At 36.3% G+C, this 23,018-nt stretch overlaps 1 protein-coding gene across 1 annotated transcript in view; it reads left to right on the top strand.

The window, feature by feature from the left end:
- Positions 1-7,318: 7,318 nt before the first annotated feature.
- Positions 7,319-23,018, top strand: part of LOC117196990 (catenin alpha-3-like) — a 400,466-nt gene continuing 384,766 nt past the window's right edge. The window contains exon 1 of the mRNA XM_033407647.2: positions 7,319-7,419. Coding sequence (XP_033263538.1) covers positions 7,321-7,419 — 99 coding nt within the window. The 5' untranslated portion in view covers positions 7,319-7,320. The remainder of the gene's footprint in view (positions 7,420-23,018) is intronic.

The following is a 23,018-nucleotide window of genomic DNA, read 5'->3' as shown; positions in this document are numbered from 1 at the left end:
TAAAATTCTTATATATACAATGTTACTTTTCAGTTAAATCAGAAATTGAATTACAACGTTTTGCTTTATTTTGGAGGGCCGTTAGACTTGACCAGCCATTCACTACAAGAAGGATATAAGACCTAAATATAAGTAGAATCTGATGTTTTCCTTTGTTTTATTTCATATTAGTTAAGTCAGTCTTTTGGATTTTTTGTTTGTTTTCTGACGTTTTTTTGCAGCTGTCATTTAGGTTGTGTGTGGGGAAACAAGTTTTATTTTGGTTACTATGAACAGAGGAAGCAAACGTTTTAATTTAATTTGAGTCTTCTCATAAAGAATCTATAAAACTCATAATTTTGGGGGGAGGAGCTCAATTTAATTATTTTTCAAAAAACATCAGTAAGATGACTATCCAAAAGTTGTTAAAAAGAACTTCAAATGCTTCCAAGAAGTTTTTGAAAGTTTGAATTTCACATGCTAAAGATATTTACTTTTTATTATGAAATGTAACTTTTTTTATCGTGTTGAAACCCAGAATTCTTGGAAGTTAAGGAAATAAAAAGTTCAGAGTCTTGGGGATCTGGACATGTAGTGCATTTAACAATTGTAGCCCTAACTTTAGTGCATACCTTTTATGTATCACTCTGGAATTACTTTCAAAGGGCTCAAGATCCTTTATGAGGCCGTTATGCGTTAGGAATTTTTTTTTAAAGAGTATTTAGGCATGTTGCATTTCTAATTAATGCACATGTAGGAAATATGCCTTAGATTTTGAAGTCAAGAGATCCAATGAAATGAGTCACCAGAGGGAAGCTCTGTTTTAAGCCCTTTAGTTATGGGAACTAAGAGTGAAAGCATTCTTGCATTCTTGAATAATAATTACAAGCTCTATAGATGAAAGCGATATGTTTAACCTAAATGTAGACAAGTAGATTCTGCTTTCCTGTTGAAAAGGGGGTAATAATATCAACTAATATTTGTTCAGCCCTTAGTAGGTGTCTGAAGCATGGGTCAAGTTATGACTTTTATATGGATTTTTAATTTTAATCTTCAAGATCCTTTTGAACAGGGTACTCTTATTATTCTCATTTTACAGATGATAAAATTGATGTTTAGGGAGGTTTACTAGCTTGTCTAAAGTCACCAGTGAGCAAGGAACACAGCCTAGATTCTCACCCAGGCAGTCCAACTTCAAAGCCAGTGCTCTTAATTACTGAGATCCAATGGTGATGAAATGTAGGAGAATTTAGGAATCTTTATAAAGCAGACAATGGGAGTAGGGGAGCAGCAGTTTGTCTCACACTGGCTGCTGCATATTGCCCTGCTGAGGGGCTGAGAGGAGCTGAAGTCTAGCCCTCCCTCTGCTGGACAAACTGGGGGCCTTCCTGCTAATACCTACTGGGCTATGTTTACCCTTTTTCTAACTGGTCTGCCAGAAGAGCCATATTTTACTAGTTCAATCAAAGGCAAATTTTTAAAAAATTAATTAATTAGGCTATGCTGGGTCTTAGTTGCGGCACACGGGATCTTTAGTTGCGGCACATGGGATCTTTAGTTGTGGCATGTGAACTCTTATTGTGTCATGAGAACTCTTATTGTGGCATGTAGGATCTAGTTCCCTGACCAGGGGTTGCTGCATTGGGAGTGCAGAGTCTTAGCCACTGGACCACCAGGGAAGTCCCTCAAAGGCTAATCTTAATTCTATAAACCTCTGAGTACCACTGCCTATATTTCCGCTGACTCACAGTAGTCCTTTCACTCTGACCTGTCTCTTCCTGTTTACTTCCTCCTTGGCTGTCTCATTCCATCCACCTTTATTTTGACAACTCTGAAATTTGTATTTTCATCCCAGACTTCTCTCCCAAACTCTGCTCTCATATATCCAACTGCCTACTTAACATCTTCGCTTGGATGTCTAACATGCATCTCAAATTTATCATGTCCCAAACTGGGTTCTTCATCTTCCTGTTCCTTCTCTGCAGCAATCTCTACCTCATTTACTGGCCACTCCATCCTTCCGTTGCTTCAGACAAAAAACTTAAAGATATCTTGCGTTCTTTTTATCCTGTGTTCAATATGTCAGGAATTCTTATTGGCTCACAATATATCTACAATCTGACCACTTCTGTACACTTCTGCTGCCACCACCCAGGTCATCAATATGAATTTTGTTGTGTTTTTGAGTATTTAAATTGTTTATATACTTATTTATTTTCTCATGAATGTAATGTTGAATGATCACAAAAATAATTTTAATAAAACAGTAAAGAAATATACATATACTCTTGCATGGAAACCTATAAACTTAAGGAAAAAATAATAACAGAGAGCATTTGAATGAGGGGAAGAAAGAGAGGAAAAGAGAAGTAATTTTGTTATAGAAGCTTGGAAGTCTTCTCCTAAAAGTGGAAGACTGATGACTTTTTACCCTACCTCTGTGTCAACTGCATGTCTTAGAAGATTGAGGAAACAATGAAAGAGCAAATCTGACCAAAAAAAGAAAGAACTTGGTGATATGGAGTTCTAGAAAGTTTGGGCAGGCTGATCCTTAACATTTGTAGTGAGCAGATTGAAAGTATAAAATGGAGGCCTGCATACCATACTTACATATGTAAAAGCTACAAGTCAAGCTAACAAGCTACTAAAGTAGGTTCTATCCTCCTATCTTTCTACCTTGAGAAATATACCTTCAAAATGACCTGGAAGGATAGATCTGTATTTAGAATTCTTGTACTCTTTTGAAATTTCTTGTTAGAATGAGGTGGTGGATGGGGAGCTCACCCCTGACCTTGATGGTCAGCTTCCTTTTCTTTCCACTTGTGGCTCTGTCTTGCACTTGAGAGGCCTTGGGTACATGCAAGTGGACATCCCAGCTTGCATGTCCAAGCTCCATACATACTCATCAGCAAACAGCTGCCTCTTGGCTACCTCTCAGGTATAAGGATGGGCATGTTGTAATTCACTCTTGGAAGGATGGATTGCAGGAAGAGGCTGGCATAGGTACTGGAAGTAGGCTTGGGCTGATTGAGCAGAGAGTTGGGGGTACTGGATATCCTGAGTGTGTCAGAAAGGGTACATATGGGTTCTGGGAGGAAACATCACCTTGGTCTCATGTACTCTTCCAAAGCATGATTGAATGTGTGTCCCCCATGACCTCTCAGAGTTAACTGCATTTAAAAATGAAATGCTTGTTAACTAAATGAATTTAAAATTGCTGTAAGCTCAATTTAAAGCAAGGAATAAAGTGGAGTAAAGAAAATTCAGGCATTATGGACAAAGACAACTTGGGGAGACGGGAAGGATCCACATGGGTACTTTGTTCTGCCTTAAGGACTATCCCTAGAGACCTCTATTACTGCTGTCAAGAGATTTGTTTTCCTCCCTTTGATTCTGAAAACTGGGATTTTAATCTAGTCTGCCTGTCTCCAAACCTGTACCTTTCCTACTTTATGAAGTCTCTATTGGATAGAAGTTGAAAAGTGGCAGATTTCAACTCAACATAAGGAAGAACTTTATAAAAGTAATCACTGGCATCTAATGGTATAGTGAGCATCTCATTTCTATTCATCCAAGCCCAGTACATTGTTGAAATGAAGGACGCTGTAGGAGGTGTCCTTGAATTGTTTGGGAGGTACTTTCTAACTCTTAAAATTTTGTGGATTATAAAATGCAAACGCCTTGGGGTATAATATCCACACCCTAGTAGAATTTTTGTTTTGGATTCACATTGTGTTATTGCTACAAGAGGTCTAACAATTTGTCAGACTTTGACCTTGCTTTGACTTCATTTGCAAAATTCTACAGTTTTCTGCCTATTATTACCTTGATCTCCAAATCAATTTCCTGAGTTGACTAGAAAATGTTTTGATACTATACACAAAGTGATTAATATGTATTAGTGTTTTTAATAGTATAGTCAATTTTGGAGTATATAGTTGTATTTAAATGCTTTAAATTATTAGATTTGTCATAATTGTTTCCTTTGAAACTTTCAGCATAATTATCTTTGTTTTTAATATCAAACTTTGCTGAAGACACATGAAAGAATTATAAATATTATGAGTATATTTGATTAGAAGCATGTTTGAAATTCACTATTTTGACTATGTACAAATTTCTATGGTAAGTCACTGGGAACAGTCTTTGGCAGATTCCTGTTATTCTCAAGAATACTTCACATATCCATTTTTGCAGTAAGAGAATCATGGAGTGTAGCCATGTGGCATATATTGGGTTGGCCAAAAAGTGCCTTTGGTTTTTAAGTAAAAATAAAAACACATTTTTCATTTTCACCAAGAACTTTATTGAACAACGTATTCACCCTTTTGTTCTACTACCTTCTGCCATTTTTTAGGCAACTTCATAATTCCGTCTTCTCAAAACTTTTAATCTTTTTGAGCAAAGAACTGTTCCAGGTGCCTTTTATAATCTTCCAGGGAATTGAAATTTTTTCCATTAAGAGAATTTTGTAAAGACCGAAATAAATGGAAATCTGAAGGTGCAATGTCTGGTGAATACAGCAGATGAATCAGAACTTCCCAGCCAAGCTGTAACAGTTTTTGCCTTGTCGTCAAAGAAGCATGCAGTCTTGTGTTATCCTGATGGAAGATTATGAGCTAGCTTTCTGTTGACTAATTCTGGACGCTTTTCATCATGTGCTGTTTTCTATTGGTCTACTTGGGAGCAGTACTTGCTGGAATTAATTGTTTGGTTTTCCAGAAGGAGCTCATAATAGAAGACTACCTTCCAGTCCCACCATATACACAACATCACCTTCTTTGGATGAAGACCAGCCTTTGGTGTGGTTGGTGGTGGTTCATTTCGCTTGCTCCACGATCTCTTCCATTCCACATTATTGTACAGTATCCACTTTTTCATTACTGGTCACAATTTCTTTAAAAAACAGAACATTTTCATTATGTTTAAGTAGAGAATTGCATGAGGAAAAATGGTCAAGAAGGTTTTTTTCGCTTAACTTTTGTGGAACCCAAACATCAAAGCAATGAACATAACCAAGCTGGTGCAAATGATTTTCAGCACTTGATTTGGATATTTTGAGTATGTCAGCTGTCTCCCACGTGGTATAACATTGATTGTTCTCAGTTAATGTCTCTATTTTATCGCTGTCAACTTCAACTGGTCTGCCCGGCCGTGGAGCATCGTACAGCAAGAAATCTGCAGCACGAAACCTCACAAACCACTTTTGACATGTTTGATCATTCACAGCACCTTCTCCATACACTGCGCAAATCTTTTTTTTTGCGTTTCGGTTGTTTTTTTACTTTTCTTGAAATAATAAAGCATAACATGCTGAAAATGTTGCCTTTTTTCTTCCATCTTCAATATTAAAATGGCTACACAAAAATTCACCAATTTTGATGTCTTTTTTTAAATGCACGCTGATACGACAGCTGTCACATACAATCTAACAAAATTGTTTTGAATGAAGTTAAAGACAACTAAGTGCTACTAGAGCCATCTTATGGAAAAAACCGAACAAACCTTTTGGCCAGCCCAGTATTTGGAGAGCAGTAAGACTTCTAGGTTCTATAGTATTTGTCTCTATTTAAAAAAATTGTTATTACTAATCTAAAAATTAGATTACATTAAGATAAGATCCAATAAGGAAGAGTTTTTGTTATAGGGTGGTTCTGTTTGTGCATCTCTCTCTGCACATGTATCAGATATGTGGTGTGGAAAGGCCTTGGTGAAGCACTGATCTTTTCAGTTACATGTACACAAAGACATCATTATTATCTTTGGTTATATACAGTAACACATTTATGGATCCAGGGGAAGGGTCCAGTGAGTGGGAGAGGTTGAAGAGCAAAGATATGCTGATTTTATGGAACTAGACCAGTGGGAGTTGAGAAAGGGTTGGAGGAGAATGGGGGTAGACTCTCAGGGGAAGAAGTTGGGAGGGAACATGGGCCCTACCCTGAGATTCTGATTTCCCTTAGAGGTTGGAGGCATAGGTATAGGAAAAAGAACAATCATCTTTCCTAGAATCACTGAGAGTGAGAAGAGTCTTAAAAGGACTGATTCTGGATAAAAGAGACACTATGAAAATGTGTCCTCATTCATTCATTCATTCATTCTTTCACTCATTCATCTATCCATCCATAGTCCATTCATAGAATCAACCAGTCAACTAAAAACAAAACAATTATCTGCCCTTATATCTAAAATAATAAATAGAGAAACTAAAGTAAAAGTAATGCATTCTAATTCTTTTTTTGTTTTAGTTTCAATGAGTATCGTAGGGAATATCAAGATATTTTCTAGGGGCAGATTCTTATGTTCTCTTAGCCTGCAAGTATAGGAAACTTTGAAAGAAAATAGGTAACAGTTAAATGGAAAGATTTGTGCATTGATAGTAACACACATTCCTGTAGACTCTAAGTTTATTTTTAATAGGCTAAGTTATATATAGGATAGATGTGTTTCTTACTGTTTATCTCCGTGAGCCTTCAGTAAATACTTGCTGGGTGATTATTGACTGTGAACAAGTTAATACAAATCTGTGGGCTTAGTGATTTGGGTAATAGTCTTCACGGCGGATGTGTTACTTTGGATATGTTATGAAATTCCACATATGGTCATTTGATATATATATGTATTCTTATGCAAAAATCTCACTGCATCGACTTTTAAGATTAATGTTCATGTCTTAAAGAATGGCTTGCAATTTTTTTCTTATTTTGTCTTGCTCAAATATCAATGCCTTCTCAGATTTGTCATTTTATAATAACGATGCCAATTTATATTAGTTTTTTTTCTGTACAGGAAAGTAAATTGCCCCAAACTTTCTTCTCTAAATCAAAACCCTCAAACAATTCCCCAGATAAATAGAGACATAGCACCTGTAGAGACGTAGCACCTGTCTTCCAAATTCCTACCTGATTCCTCATCTGAGTTGTCATTAACAATAGGCAAAATATGGGCTCTGGCTGTCTCAGTGCTATGAGTTCATGGAAGTCAAAGCACTTGCTTGCTGTAAGATATGTCTCACCAACTCAGCCATTCTTTTTCACTTAAGACTCCTGATCAAATGCAAAGTCACCTTGGCTGGTTATTATTTCAGTCATGAACATACTAGCGTAGATTAATTTGTCAGAGGACCTAAGCCCAGAAGCATGACCTCAGAGAACAGTTGGGGAATATCTTGTTTCTCTGTAGGTGGACTTGGCACCCTGGTCCTCTGAGGGCTACAACTGATAGCAGGAGGAGGTGCTTGAATACTAATCTCACATACACTATGATTTTCATTAGTGCTTTCCTTTAGAAAGTATTTTTCTTTATTAATAAGTGTCTTTTTGTTTTTGTGCCCAGGCAGTCATGTCAGCTGAAACACCAATCACACTGAATGTCAATCCTCAGGATCTGCAGGTCCAGACATTCACCGTAGAGAAGCTGCTGGAGCCTCTCATAATCCAGGTATTAATACCATGGAAATTACAACATGTAGTAACTGAAAAAGAACTAAAAAACATAGGAAAAATAGATAATGAACTAAGGAAATACTTGATTTTTGTAGAATGAATATGTTATCTAAAATTGTCCTTCAAAAGGTTTTTAAAGTGTACAAAAGTATGTATTTAGTAATAGTAATGATAAAATTCTGAAAGTTCCTCCCCAGATTCTCTTTTAAAAGCAACAGAAGTAATAATATGCGTATGAAATTTTCAAAGTAACTTTATGTAAATTATCTTGTTTGATAGTCATGAAAACTGAGTGAGGCAGGCAGCATGATTAAAACCATCCTTGTTACATAGATGAGGAAACAGCCTAGAGAATTTCAGTAACTTGCCCCAAAGCACATGGTGGCTCATTTGTCAAATAGGAAATTACTTTTGAAATACCAAAATGTATGAGAAAAGCAGATATTTAAGGCATTCTGTGATAAAGTCTTTCATAAAGTAAATAATTCCTTGATAATATGCATAATGATTCTCTGACTTATTTATTATGTAAGCCCAGAGTTTATTCATTGGCTTTTCTTAAAGCAGAGCTTGAAGAAACTTATACTACAATATAGATTTAAATTTCTTGTTTTTAACCCAAAATTTGCGAGGAAAGCCCCCTTTAGGCCACCTTACGTCATACGTCCTAAGACAAATTGTCCCTTTTTCTAAGGCCTTGAAGTACTCAAGGGTTTCTTAAGTGAGAATCAATAGTGACCTTACCTCTGATAATTTAAAAATCTGCTTGTATTCTTTGTGAGGTGGATGGTGGGGAGGGGAGTAGCTCTGAGAATAGGCTTTGTACACTTTTTTACTTAGCACAGTCGATATCTCCTACTGGAAAGACAATTCAAAACAAGTGCCTCACTGATGATAGCTTAGTCATGAACTTTGGCATCTAAAAGGCACTAATATCTGGTATGAAATTGATATTAGATGATTCTGAGACTCCACTGAAGTCCCTATCTTAGCCACCCACAGAATGGTCTCATGTTAAAAAGAAACAAACGAACATGTTCATTGTTTTTCTAATAGAGTTCACTAAAAAAATAGGAAAAGCAAAACAAAACAAAACAAAAACCCAATGAAAAACCAGAAAATAAAAAAATACAGTTTTAACAGTAAGAGGTAAACATTAATATTGTGATGCATGTACTTCCAGTACAGTAAAATAATGGGTGATTTTTGTTATCTTCTTAGTACTTTATAATATTAAAGAATGTAGATATATCTTAAATATATAAAGCATATATATAGGTACAAGGTGGAGATGGTACTGTATATATAGCTTTTATCTCATTATAGCTTTTATCTCATTCTTCTATTTAAAATGATATTTTAATAATTTCCTCATTCTTTGTAAGAATGAGATTTAACAAAACTGCTGTTTAATTATCCTTTATATGGCTGCACCATAGTTTTTTAAAGTAGCCTCTCGTTTTTGGACATTTAGGTTGTTTCAGTTTTTTACCATTATAAATAATGCTCTTCTGAACATCTTCGTACATAAATTTTTGTCATCCGTTCAAATTGTTTCCTTAGAATTAGTTACTAAATGTAAAAGTAAGTGGCCAAGATAAGAGAATTCTTATGCTTTTTCATATATATTACCAAGTATTTTGGAGAAGGTTTTTTTTTGTTTGTTTGTTTTAATTAAATTTTTTTTCTTATTACTCATTACTCATCCATTTTATACACATCAGTGTATACATGTCAATCCCAATCTCCCAATTCATCACACCACAACCCCACACCCCTTGCCACTATCCCACCTTAGTGTCTATGTGTTTTTTCTCTACTTCTGTGTCTCAATTTCTGCTCTGAAAACCGGTTCATCTGTACCATTTTCTAGGTTCCACATATATGCGTTAATATACGGTATTTGTTTTTGTCTTTCTGACTGTATGACAGTCTCTAGATGCATCCACGTCTCTACCAATTTCATTCCTTTTTATGGCTGAGTAATATTCCATTGTATATATGTACCACATCTTCTTTATTCATTCGTCTGTTGATGGGCATTTAGGTTGCTTCCACGTCCTGGCTATTGTAAATAGTGCTGCAATGAACATTGCGATACATGACTCTTTTTGAATTATGGTTTTCTCAGGGTATATGCCCAGTAGTGGGATTGCTGGATCATATGGTAATTCTATTTTTAGTTCTTTAAGGAACCTCCATACCGTTCTCCATAGTGGCTGTATCAATTTACATTCTCACCAACAGTGCAAGGGGGTTCCCTTTTCTGCACACCCTCTCCAGCATTTGTTGTTTGTAGATTTTCTGATGATGCCCATTCTGACTGGTGTGAGATGATAGCTCATTGTAGTTTTGATTTGCATTTCTCTAATGATTAATGATGTTGAGCATTCTTTCATGTGTTTGTTGGCAGTCTGTATGGCTTCTTTGGAGAAATGTGTATTTAGGTCTTCTGCCCATTTTTGGATTGGGTTGTTTGTTTTTTTAATATTGAGCTGCATGAGCTGTTTATATATTTTGGAGATTAACCCTTTGTCCGATGATTCATTTGCAAATATTTTCTCCCATTCTGAGGGTTTTCTTTTCGTCTTGTTTATGGTTTCCTTTGCTGTGCAAAAGCTTTGAAGTTTCATTAGGTCCCATTTGTTTATTTTTGTTTTTATTTCTATTATTCTAGGAGGTGGATCAAAAAAGATCTTGCTGTGATTTATGTCAGAGTGTTCTGCCTACGTTTTCCTCTAAGAGTTTTATAGTGTCCAGTCTTACATTTAGGTCTCTAATCCATTTTGTTTATTTTTGTGTATGGTGTTAGGGAGTGTTCTAACTTCATTCTTTTACATGTACCTGTCCAGTTTCCCCAGCACCACTTATTGAAGAGACTATCTTTTCTCCATTGTTTATCCTTGCCTCCTTTGTCATAGATTAGTTGACCATATGTGTGTGGGTTTATCTCTGGGCTTTCTATCCTGTTCCATTGATCTATATTTCTGTTTTTGTGCCAGTACCATATTTTCTTGATTACTGTTGCTTTGTAGTAGAGTCTGAAGACAGGGAGTCTGATTCCTCCAGTGATGTTTTTTTCTCTCCAGACTGCTTTGGCTATTCGGGGTCTTTTGTGTCTCCATACAAATTTTTAAGATTTTTTTGTTCTAGTTTCATAAAAAGTGCCATTGGTAATTTGATAGGGATTGCATTGAACCTGTAGATTGCTTTGGGTAGTATAGTCATTTTCACAATATTGATTCTTCCAATCCAAGAACATGGTATATCTCTCCATCTGTTGGTATCATCTTTAATTTCTTTCATCAGTGTCTTATAGTTTTCTGCATGCAGGTCTTTTGTCTCCCTAGGTAGGTTTATTCCTAGGTATTTTATTCTTTTTGTTGCAATGGTAAGTGGCAGTGTTTCCTTAATTTCTCTTTCAGATTTTTCATCATCAGTGTATAGGAATGCAAGAGATTTCTGTGCATTAATTTTGTATACTGCAACTTTACCAAATTCATTGATTAGCTCTAGTAGTTTTCTGGTGGCATCTTTAGGATTCTCTATGTATAGTATCATGTCATCTGTAAACAGTGACAGTTTTACTTCTTTTCCAATTTATATTCCTTTTATTTCTTTTTCTTCTCTGATTGCCGTGCCTAGGGCTTCCAAAACTATGTTGAATAATAGTGGTGAGAGTGGACATCCTTGTTGCATTCCTGATCTTAGCAGAAATGCTTACAGTTTTTCACCATTGAGAATGATTTTTGCTGTGGGTTTGTCATATATGGCCTTTATTATGTTCAGGTAGGTTCCCTCTATGCCCACTTTCTGGAGAGTTTTTATCATAAATGGGTGTTGAATTTTGTCAAAAGCTTTTTCTGCATCTATTGAGATGATCATATGTTTTTTCTTCTTCAATTTGTTAATATGGTGTATCACATTGATTGATTTGCGTATATTGAAGAATCCTTGCATCTCTGGGATAAATCCCACTTGATCATGGTGTATGATCGTTTAATGTGTTGTTGGATTCTGTTTGCTAGTATTTTGTTTAGGATTTTTGCACCTATATTCATCAGTGATATCGGTCTGTGATTTTCTTTTATTGTACTATCTTTGTCTGGTTTTGGTATCAGGGTGATGGTGGCCTCATAGAATGAGTTTGGGGTTTTCCTTCCTCTGCAATTTTTTGGAAGAGTTTGGAGAAGGTATTAAATGAGTTCTCACAATTTATTTCAGATTTTGTACCAGTGCAATTACTGGGGGTGGGGTGGGGAAATGACCTTCATTTTGGAGATGGCTGGTAAAGGCAAGTACATTAATGCCACTGCATAACCCTTATTTGTACTATAACTATGGAACATTAGAGCTGGACTTAAGACTTGTTAATCACAAAGGCTGCTGACATATTTATTAGGAACAGAGAAAGTATCATTATGGAGAAACTACTTTTTATATTCTAAATGAAATCAATAGGTATTTTGCTTTATTCAAGTACCTTGATACAGCAGTCAATAGAGAGTGTTCTCGGTAAATTCACATTAAAGAGTATGCTGTTCACAATATAGGTGTATTTTTCTGGCATGTTTAAAAACTATTTAATCTATAAACATTTATTGAATCCACCTAGAAAATTAGAAGGGTGAAAATTACCTGAAGGGTGAAGATAACCTTGATTAGAAGAAATTTAACTCTTTTGAAAAGTGTGATTATGCTAATTTTAGAGGGCTTTTAATGTGATGCCTGGATTCAGACTTTTCATGATCTGCAAGTAAATGAGTCAGGGGAAGAGAAATTAGTACTTATTGTATGCCAGATAGTTCTCAGTTACATGAAAGTGTAAGTGCTAATTTTATCTTCAAGGAAGTTTGGTATACTACTTCACCAATATCTCAGAAGAAAAGTTTCTAGATCTTAGTAATACTCAAGTAAAATGAAATTAAAAATGTACATAATTTATAGAATATTTGCTATGTTCAGGAACTATCTCATAAAGGAGACTTTTTGTACATGAAAATTATTTGCATACACTCTTGATTTTCATTATAATGGGTTTCTCCTTATAAAAAAACAGCACATTTCAAAGTTATTAATTTAAAATAACTAACCTTTTTGGATTTGATGCATAACCTTCTTGTATCTGTCACTTTGATCATGTATTACCTATTAATACAAGTAAAAAATTCCATTAAATTATATTAAAGGTTTTTTTTCCTAGAATAGCATCATACTAAATATCTCATCATATTCCTTTTTTTCAGAGAGTGTTTAATTTGAAATAGTTACATGGTTTATTTTAAGCATGTCATATAGTCTTTGATTATAGTGGAAAACATTCCAAAAGAAGTCAATGATCTTTAAGTTCATAATGCCACCAGATAATATTATCAGTTTAGTAACCCCATTAAAAATTTTTCACCTTTCATCATTATTTATCTTCATGTTATATTCCTTTGCTTTCAAGGTTTCACAGAAATTACTTACCATCTCTGTATATAACTCAAAGTCAAAACTATGTTTTAATTTTTGGAGTAATTAGTCATAGATACTATTATGTCACTCTGACTTCTAAATTCATTTATTCATAAATCTTTATTCTGCTCTTTTTATAGTTATCAGAGTCTTCCCCACCAAACTTGATTTATCTTTAATCTATTTTTTTTTCTCTTGGGGACAGGTAAATCACTAGGTCATTTTGCAGGGATGTTCAGCCTAGGATATATTTCAATCATTCACTTTCATTTTCTGTGTGTGATAACTTACACAGTTGCATCCTTCTGTAATAAATTCCTCCAATGGATCAGAAATAATTTTTTTCTCAGCAATTACATTTTTATGATTGCAACTGTAGGCATCTGTACTTTATCACTTTCAAGATCCAAGTTTGGCAATGCACTGCAGAAAGTCTATTTATGCAGAATTGCAATGAAAAGAATTGACATCTCTATGTTGTATACTCTCTGAAGGAGATATAAACTGCTTAAATCATGCTACAGTCATTACATAATGGAACTGTCTATAATCTTATTTGCCACAAAATATAATTTGCTATGTGTCAGATTCATGTTGAATGTGAGCTAGAAGAATTAATTTAAAATACTTTAAGATAAGAACAATAACAAGCTCCTTATAATGTTATCTCCTATGAGATAGAAGATCTTTTTTGGGGCAAAGGTTCAAATATATTTTCTGATGTAAATATATCCCATGTTTTCAAGTGGTGAATATAGAGTTAGATCAATAGTAATAAACATTATTCCTCTGGCTCCCACCTCTAACTCTTATAGGACCTCTTAGCCTTTTCAAGGTTTCCACTTCGATAGTGTTTCACATCTATTTCTTGGAGTCCCTTAGGAATGTTTTTTATGTACTCTATAATACTCATTGGGTCAAGTTGAAGAGTACCTGCTCAACTTTTTATCAGTCAGCATAAGCTAGGCTATGCTGTGATAAGACAACTCCCAAATCTCTGAGGCTTAACAAAGTTCGTTTCCTGCTCAAGCTACATTTTTTTCCCCCATTTCTTAAGGGATGCCTCCCCTTTATTTTATTTTATTTTTTAGCATCTTTATTGGAGTATAATTGCTTTACAATGGTGTGTTAGTTTCTGCTGTATAACAAATTAAATCAGCTATATGTATACATATATCCCCAAATCCCCTCCCTCTTGCATCTCCCTCCCACCTTCCCTATCCCACCCCTCTGCGTGGTCACAAAGCACCGAGCTGATCTTCCTGTGCGATGTGGCTGCTTCCGACTAGCTATCTGTTTTACATTTGGTAGTGTATATATGTCAATGCTACTTTCTCAGTTCGTCCCAGCTTACCCTTCCCCCTCCCCGTGTCCTCAAGTCCATTCTCTACGTCTGCATCTTTATTCCTGTCCTGCCCCTAGGTTTGTCAAAACCATTATTTTTGTTGTTTTTTAGATTCCATATATATGTGTTAGGATACAGTATTTGTTTTTTTCTTTCTGACTTACTTCACTCTGTATGACAGACTCTAGGTCCATCCACCTCACTACAAATAATTCAGTTTCATTTCTTTTTATGGCTAATATTCCATTGTATATATGTGCCACATCTTCTTTATCCATTCATCTGTCGATGGACACTTAGGTTGCTTCCATGTCCTGGCTATTGTAAATAGTGCTGCAATGAACATTGTGGTACTTGTCTCTTTTTGAATTATGGTTTTCTCAGGGTATATGCCCAATAGTGGGATTGTCAAGCTACATTTTTTTTTTTTTTTTTTTTTGCGGTACGCGGGCCTCTCACTGCTGTGGCCTCTCCCGTTGTGGAGCACAGGCTCCGGACGCGCAGGCTCAGCGGCCATGGCTCATGGGCCCAGCCGCTCTGCGGCACATGGGTTCGTCCTGGACCAGGGCACGAACCCGTGTCCCCTGCATCGGCAGGCGGACTCTCAACCACTGTGCCACCAGGGAAGCCCCAAGCTACATTTTTAGTTTGAGTTGACTGGGGGTCTCTGCTTTAATACAGGCACTCAGGGACCCAGGCTAATGTAGATTCCATCTCAATATTTATTTCCACTATGGTTACAATAGGGAAAGAGAACATTATGAATCTTGCAAGGGCTCCTAAAACGTCCACCTGGATATGACATATGTCAGTTCCACTCACATTGCTTTTGTCAGAGAAAGTTATGTGGTCAGTGGGGATGCTAGGTGTGTGATCTTGCCCTGTGCCCAGGAGAATGGGAATATTTGTGAACAGCCCTAAAAACTATTATCTTTCCATTGTCTCCTTTTTAAGGGTTCCTTGTTTGTTAACTTTGCATCTAATGACTAGTCACCTTTCCACCCTGATCACAGCTGACTTTATCAGGATGGGCAACTGTCTTATTGACAATTATAGGTTGACAAGAAGCCTGTGAGGCAATCTGTCATGAGAGCTCTGCCTCTGGGGGATGATGGTGAATTGATCCAATTGCCATCCTCTCTTTGGGGAATTGACTTTGGGGAGAGTTATGCAGTTACCTACCGTTAAACAATTATATCATGTGCAAAGCTGAAAGACACACAGAAAGAAATAGAGACATGGAGGAAAGTTCTATTGGAGCAGTTTTCAAGTTTAGATCCACAAACTCCTGCTGTTGAGGGGCAGTAAGATTACCTAGTTACCATGGTTTTAATTGGATCTTTCCAATTTCTAAACGACAAACTAGTCTCAGAATAATACTCTAGCCTCTGTGGGGCCTCACAGTTTCCAGTTCCCTTGAGCATGGGCCATGGTAGGCCCGATGCCTGTCTTCCTTATGTCATCAGATTCCCTGGCCTCCAATCTCCTCAGTGGCTGAAAGTTCAAAAGAAGTTCTGTTAGTAGCAGCAAGCCAGGGTTCTTACAATTGCCCTCACTTACTTATGCTAGAATGGAGATTTTCCTTCAAAGCTTCTCTGCTGCTCTTCTCTTCATCTCCAATTTTTGGAGTCTCTGAGGTTTGACTCATCAGTGCCCCCAAAGCAGTCTATCCACCATGTTTTTCCATTTTGGCTGGTTGCATCTTATTGATGTGTGGGAGGTAACTGCCAATGATACCCATTTTAAGACTAGAAATGTACATGCCAAGGTCCCAATGCCTCTAAAGCTTCGAATCCTCAAGGTAGCAGAACTGGGCTCCTTCATAAGAGGGGAGAATACCTCTCTTCCTAACTGTGCTTCACTCTGTCATCTGGGTCCCAATGAATCATGTACCTAGAATCACATAAAGTTGCTTATGAGAACAACCCCTTTCGGCTTTTCCCCTAATCTCCTTCCTCTCCTTGTCCAAGTGTCTGGATGGAAACTGTTAATCCTTAGTCCTCTCAGCGCCATGTCCTTCTTTTCTCCCTGACTCCTATGCAGAACCTCTCTGCCATACTGCACTCTCAGCATAATTTCTTTCTCCTCTCTTTTAGCCAAGGGAAAAAAAAAATAGATGCCTTGATGCCCAAAGGGTTCATTTCTACAGAGAGATCTGATTGACTTCCGGGTAGCAGGGAGAGGACCTGCTTTGGCTTCTTAGCCTCCTAGAATATAATTTCCTTTGTTTCTTTCAGAAAATAATTCAAGTTTCATTTGTTTGTGGTTGATTTCTGTCATTTTTATAGGTCATTTTGAATGAGCATGATGCCATTTACTTATATTTCTTTGGTTTTATCTCCAAGCTTCTTTTTTACATCCTTGCTGTTTTTTCTATCAATAGAATTTATGTCAGAATTAATCTTGAAGCTTCCAAGAAAATCTCAAAGACAAGTCTGCACACATATAGTGTTCTTGTAGATTATAATCAAATATTGGAGTTTTGACTATAATCTTAACAAGTAATCTTGAAAGTTAGTAAAGTAAATGTCTTTTAACTACTTATATGTCCAAGGCTTAATAAGTATAAAGATGTTATTTTTACAGTACGATGAAGAAATAAACTTAATTCTGCCTCTCTAATGCTTTAAAGTTTAAGGTGATTCAGTATAGTTGATTCTAATAAAGTGAATTATTCAATTTCTGCATTCCTTTACTGCTAGAAAACTGCTCCCATGGGAAAGTTGTTAAGCTATAGTATTCCTTGAGAAACAAATAGTTGAGAAAAAGGAAGCCACTTCTTAAATTAAAATAAAGATAAGAAAATCTGGTAGCTATTTGATTAAAATAGCACAAGTCCCATGGGAGTGTGTATGGTGAACATACAAGGGATGCCCCCACCACCAGAACGTGATAGCTTTGAATTTAGCTATGGGCAGATGTCAGTCGTGGAACATGCTTCACCTCTTCTTAGCTTGCTTCCTAGGCCTTTTATTCTATCAGACTCTTTTTTTTTTTTTTAGTTACTCCAATGTTGTTGCCCTGTTGTTCTGGGTTCTCTGATCACCTCTGATCCACTTCACTACTGTGAATACTTTTTTTTCAAACTTTTCCTCCACAGATTCAGATTGATCTCACAGATATCCACTTCTAGGTTAGCTGTGGAATTAGATCTTTCATTTATTAACTGATTCTGCAGGCAGAATCAGGCTTGATTTGTGACCCAAGGTATGATCTACCCTGGAGAATGTTTCATGAGCACTTGAGAAGAAAGTGTATTCTGTTGTTTCTGGATGGAATATCCTATTAATATCAAGTAAGTCCATCTTGTTTAATGTATCATTTAAAGCTGTGTTTCCTTAGTTATTTTCATTTTGGATGATCTGTCCATTGGTGAAAGTGGGGTGTTAAAGTCCCCTACTATGATTTTGTTACTGTCTATTTCCCCTTTTATGGCTGTTAGCATTTGCCTTATGTATTGAGGTGCTCCTATGTTGGGTTCATAGATATTTACAATTGTTATATCTTCTTCTTGGATTGACCCCTTGATCATTATGTAGTGCCATTTTTTGTCTCTTGTAATAGTCTTTATTTTAAAGTCTATTTTTTCTGATACGAGAATTGCTACTCCAGCTTTCTTTTGGTGGGAGCATTTAATCCATTTACATTTAAGGTAAATATCAATATGTATGTTCCCATTACCATTTCCTTAATTGTTTTGGGTTTGTTTTTGTAGGTCTTTTCCTTCTCTTGTTTTTCCTGCCTAGAGAAGGTCCTTTAGCATTTGCTGTAAAGCTGGTTTGGTGGTGCTGAATTCTCTCAGCTTTTGCTTGTCTGTAAATGTTTTAATTGCTCCATCAAATCTGAATGAGATCCTTGCTGGGTAGCGTAATCTTGGTTGTAGGTTTTTCTCCTTCATCACTTTAAATATGTCCTGCCACTCCCTTCTGGCTTGCAGAGTTTCTGCTGAAAGATCAGCTGTTAACCTTATGGAGATTCCCTTGTGTGTTTTTTGTTGTTTTTCCTTTGCTGCTTTTAATATATTTTTTTAAATTTAATTTTTGATAGTTTGATTATTATGTGTCTTAGCGTGTTTCTCCTTGGATTTATCCTGTATGGGACTCTCTGCGCTTCCTGGACTTGATTGACTATATCCTTTCCCATATTAGGGAAGTTTTCAACTATAATCTCTTCAAATATTTTCTTAGTCCCCCCTTTTCTTTTTCTATTCTTCTTCTGGGACCCCTGTAATTCGAATGTTGATGCGTTCAATGTTGTTCCAGAGGTCTCTGAGACTGTCCTCAATTCTTTTCATTCTTTTCTCTTTATTCTTCTCTGCAGTAGTTATTTCCACTATTTTATCTTCCAGGTCACTTATCCATTCTTCTGCCACAGTTATTCTGCTATTGATTGTTTCTAGAGTATTTTTAGTTTTATTTATTGTGTTGTTCATCATTGTTTGTTTGCTGTTTAGTTCTTTTTGGTCCTTGTTAAACGTTTCTTGTATTTTCTCCATTTGATAACCTAGATTTTGTATCCTGTTTACTATTGTTACTCTGAATTCTTATTTAGGTAGACTGCCAATTTCCTCTTCAGTTTTTTGGTCTGGTGGGTTTTTACCTTGCTCCTTTTTCTACTGTGTAATTCTATGTCTTCTCATTTTGTTTAACTTACTGTGTTTGGGGTCTCTTTTTCGCAGGCTGCATGTTTGTAGTTCCCGTTGTTTTTGGTGTCTGCCTGCAGTGGGTAAGGTTTGTTCAGTGGCTTGTGTATGCTTCCTGGTGGAGGGGACTCGTGCTTGTGTTCTGCTGGATGAAGCTGGATCTTGTCTTTCTTTTGGGCAGTGCCGCATCTGGTGTTGTGTTTTGGGGTGTCTGTGACCTTAGTATGATTTTAGGCAGCCTCTCTGCTAATGGGTGGGGTTCTGTTCCTCTTTTGCTAGTTGTTTTGCATAGGATGTCCAGCACTGTAGCTTGCTGGTCGTTGAGTGGTGCTGGGTCTTAGCGTTGAGATGGAGATCTCTGGGAGAGCTTTCGCTGTTTGATATTACATGGGGCCAGGAGGTCTCTGCTGGACCAATATCTTGAACTTGGCTTTCCCATCTCAGAGGCTCAGGCCTGAGAGCAGGCTGGAGCACCAAGACCCTGTCAACCACATGGCTCAGAAGAAAAGGGAGAAAAGAAAGAAAGAAAGAAAGAAATAATAATATAAAATAAAGTTATTAAAATAAAAAAATATTAAAAATTAAAAAATTAAAGAGTAATAAAAGAAAGAAAGAGAGAAGAGAGCAACCAAACCTATGAACAAATCCACCAATGATAACAAGTGCTAAAAACTATACTGAAAACAAAAAAAACAAAAAAAGGACAGAACCCAGGACAAATGGTAAAAGCAAAGCTATACAGACAAACTCACAGAAAGAAGCATACCCATAGATACTCACAAAAAGAGAAAAAGGAAAAGGGCAACTAAATCAATAAACAAATCTACCAATGATAATAAGCTCTAAATACTAAATGTAGATAAAGATAAAACCAAAAACAAAGTAGATGCAGAAAGCAAACCCCAAGTCTACAGTTGCTCCCAAGGTCCACCGCCTCAATTTTGGGATGATTCCTTGTCTATTCAGGTATTCCAGACATGCAAGCTACATCAAGTTGATTGTGGAGATTTAATCCGCTGCTTCTGAGGCTGGTGGGAGAAATTTCCCTTTCTCTTCTTTGTTCGCACAGCTCCTGGGGTTCAGCTTTGGATTTGGCCCAGCCTCTGCATGTAGGGTGCCTGAGGGCATCTGTTCCCTGCCTTTTGGGAAGTCTGAGGTCTTCTGCCAGTGTTCAGTAGGTGTTCTGTAGGAGTTGTTCCACATGTGGATGTATTTTTGGGGAGGAAGGTGATCTCCCCGTCTTATTCTTTTACCATCTTGAAGGTCCCCCAGCAACAAAGCTTTTAAAGAGACAATATAAAGAACCTGGAGAGGAGAATAAGAGAGAGGGAGTAGCCCAGATGACCTCTGGGTTTCTGCCTTAGGCTAGAGGTGTCAGTGCCTGAGGTAAGAAACAGATGAAAGAAAGGCAGGTTGGTGGAAGAAGGTTTCCACTTTGGGTATGCTGTGTGAAGTCTCTATTGCCTATTAAATTGAATATTAACTCTTTCCTTGACTTTCAGCACTTTTTGTATTTAAGCTACCACCTACTTCCTAGACTGATTTGTGATCCAATTTCCTGTTTTTACCCCGTAGTCTGCCAAACTTGACTGTCTGCTACTCTCAGACAAAAATAATTTCCATCTCTTCCCCTTTGTACATGGTCCCCTTCACCTGGCTAGCCTTCCCCTCTGTCATGCCAGAAAACCATCTGTCTTTAATGGCTCTTTTTGGAAGCCCTACTTAATCCTTGTGAATGTTTATCATCTCTTCAGCACTTCTTTTTACTTATAAGTTTAAGCAGTTATTCTGCCTTTTATATTGCAGCTAGTTGTGTACCCTTCATATCACCATACTGAAGCTTCTTTATCTTTATTTTCTAAATGGCTAGGATATTGTTTTGAACATAATATGTGCTCAATAAATGTTTATTGGCTTAAAAGGAAATAAAAGAAAATTGTATTTGGTTTTGGGGGAGTGCTGAATGTTAATCGAAGGATATGTATTTTCTGGGTTCTTAACATTTCAGTCTTTCCCAGTACTTTTGTTAACACAGTGAAAGTTGCTTTTGTAGGAAATAAGGAACAGTTGAAATTATCAATGACTTGAAGAAGGGTCTTTTGGACAACTTAATTTTCGGTATGTTTGGAGCAACTAGGGAAGCACACTTGAATTAGGAAAGATTAGAAAACCCTTTTATTTTTTGTTACTCTAAATTTCAGTATATAAATATTACATACTCTTAAAATACACCTGGTTTTATGGAATTGTACATGTGCAGAATGAATAAAGTAGGAATTTCTTCTTTTTATATTACTCAAAGCCTCTAATTTAGGACTACTTCAGTGGGGAGCTCATTCTGTATCTATGACGAAGCCTAATACAGATTTCTACACTGAAGAAAAGTGAATAAACCTAAGTTCTTTAAGAGATGCACACCTGAAGTCAAAGATTATCCATATTAGAGGGACCCCCTAAGGTCTGATAAAGAGGGAAAGGGATCAGTTGTGCACAGTGATAAAAGAAAGGCCAGCAAGATGTGGGCTTGGAGCCTATATTAGAATAATCTTTGCTGTAAATTCCAACTAAAATTTTTGTATTTGTAAAAATATAACTGATTTTGTATTGAAAAAAGAAATATGAATTACTTTACAAAATAACTTCAGGGCTAATTTTACTGTTTGCTGGTATTCCTTGACGAGATGGGAGACTTTTTCAAATAACATATGCACCCTCCAACCCTTGGTGAGAATCATCTACTTTCAGGAGTCACAATCACCTATGGGAGTCAGTTAGATCCCCATAGGTGATTTGGGGTAAAAAAAAGTTTTAGCTTTCTTTTTTTCCCCTCCAGGCTTACCAAGCCATATTTACTTTCTGAAATAAAATGAATCATTGAAAGCATCATGACTTTAGTTTAATCAATATTAAATAACTATTGTATGTTGGGGTATTTAAAAAGAAGACAGCTTAAACTTGAACAAGTTGCAATTGCATTTTTTTTTGATGGAAGCACAATGTTCTTATACAATGTTCTTTTCACATTTGTTACTTCTCTGGCATTTATTATAAGGAACGAAGCATTTCTGGAATGCTCATTTTAATTTCAAAGCTCAGGCTATTCTATGGAAAACATTTGGTACTTGGAGGATCTAAAGAACAATAGAGTAATGTTCAGTGGGAAGCGTCATGAATTGTGGCACTTAAAATAAATTCTGAAGGAAGATTTTAGACAATGATACTTATTGTTCGTTTTAGACAAAAGTTTTAAACAAGGTGCTATAATTTGTCTTTATCTGGGCAAGTATCTTTTAACTCTTGATATATAAATTAGATTGATAATAGCGAGATATTCGTCTTTTGGAATATGTGAAAACCCATGTAATAAATCAGACTTATTATCATCTTTACATAATGCATGATAAAGACACATGGCCCTACTTGACTGCTTGTAAAGCACATAGAATGTGCTTTGTTAATTGACTTCATCACATTTAGCACAGGGGACCCTAAGAGCAAGATATGGGTAGACCCAGAGAGAACATCTTTGACAAGATTTCCATGGGGAATGGACTAGAAAACACACATTAAATGGCATCCAAATTTTGTGTCATGTTATGCATCTTAAAAAACACTTTATATTATTTAAACTTCATATAATCTTATAGGATAATATGGTTATTGTCATTTTCCAAGAAAGGAAATAAAGGCTTGCTACAAGGAACTCCAGTCTGGGTTGTGAATATGGGAATAAAGCAAATTAGAATAAAGAAGAGGGTCTTTTGGACAGGGGAAGGGAATAGCAGAGCAGACAAAAACAATTTTCATCCACATATTTCTCCCATAGCTTGTAAGTTCTTTCTCAGTTCCTGGCTAAGAACTGGGTCCAGATAACCAAATAAACAAATACTTAATGCTCCATTAATAATAAACAAGCAAAATCGCCAGGGACTGCAGAGCAGGAAGGATTATGTATAGTCTGTTGTCAAAGATGTGATGCTTATTTGTTAAAAGCCTCGGCTATTTGATGACATGCACCAGCCTAGCTTTCAATAAGACCTTCAGGTCTTCTATTTTAAATACTGGATAAAAGTTTTTTTTTCTTTCTTCCTCTGCAATGGGGATCTTCCAGGTTTGCTTATGAAAATGTAAACCAAATTTTTTTCTTGGA

This window comes from Orcinus orca, chromosome 14 (assembly GCF_937001465.1).
Source record: "Orcinus orca chromosome 14, mOrcOrc1.1, whole genome shotgun sequence".
In the NCBI taxonomy this organism is placed as follows: domain Eukaryota; kingdom Metazoa; phylum Chordata; class Mammalia; order Artiodactyla; family Delphinidae; genus Orcinus; species Orcinus orca.
The sequence above is the reverse complement of the archived record's forward strand: the minus strand, read 5'-3'. Positions and strand labels throughout refer to the sequence as shown.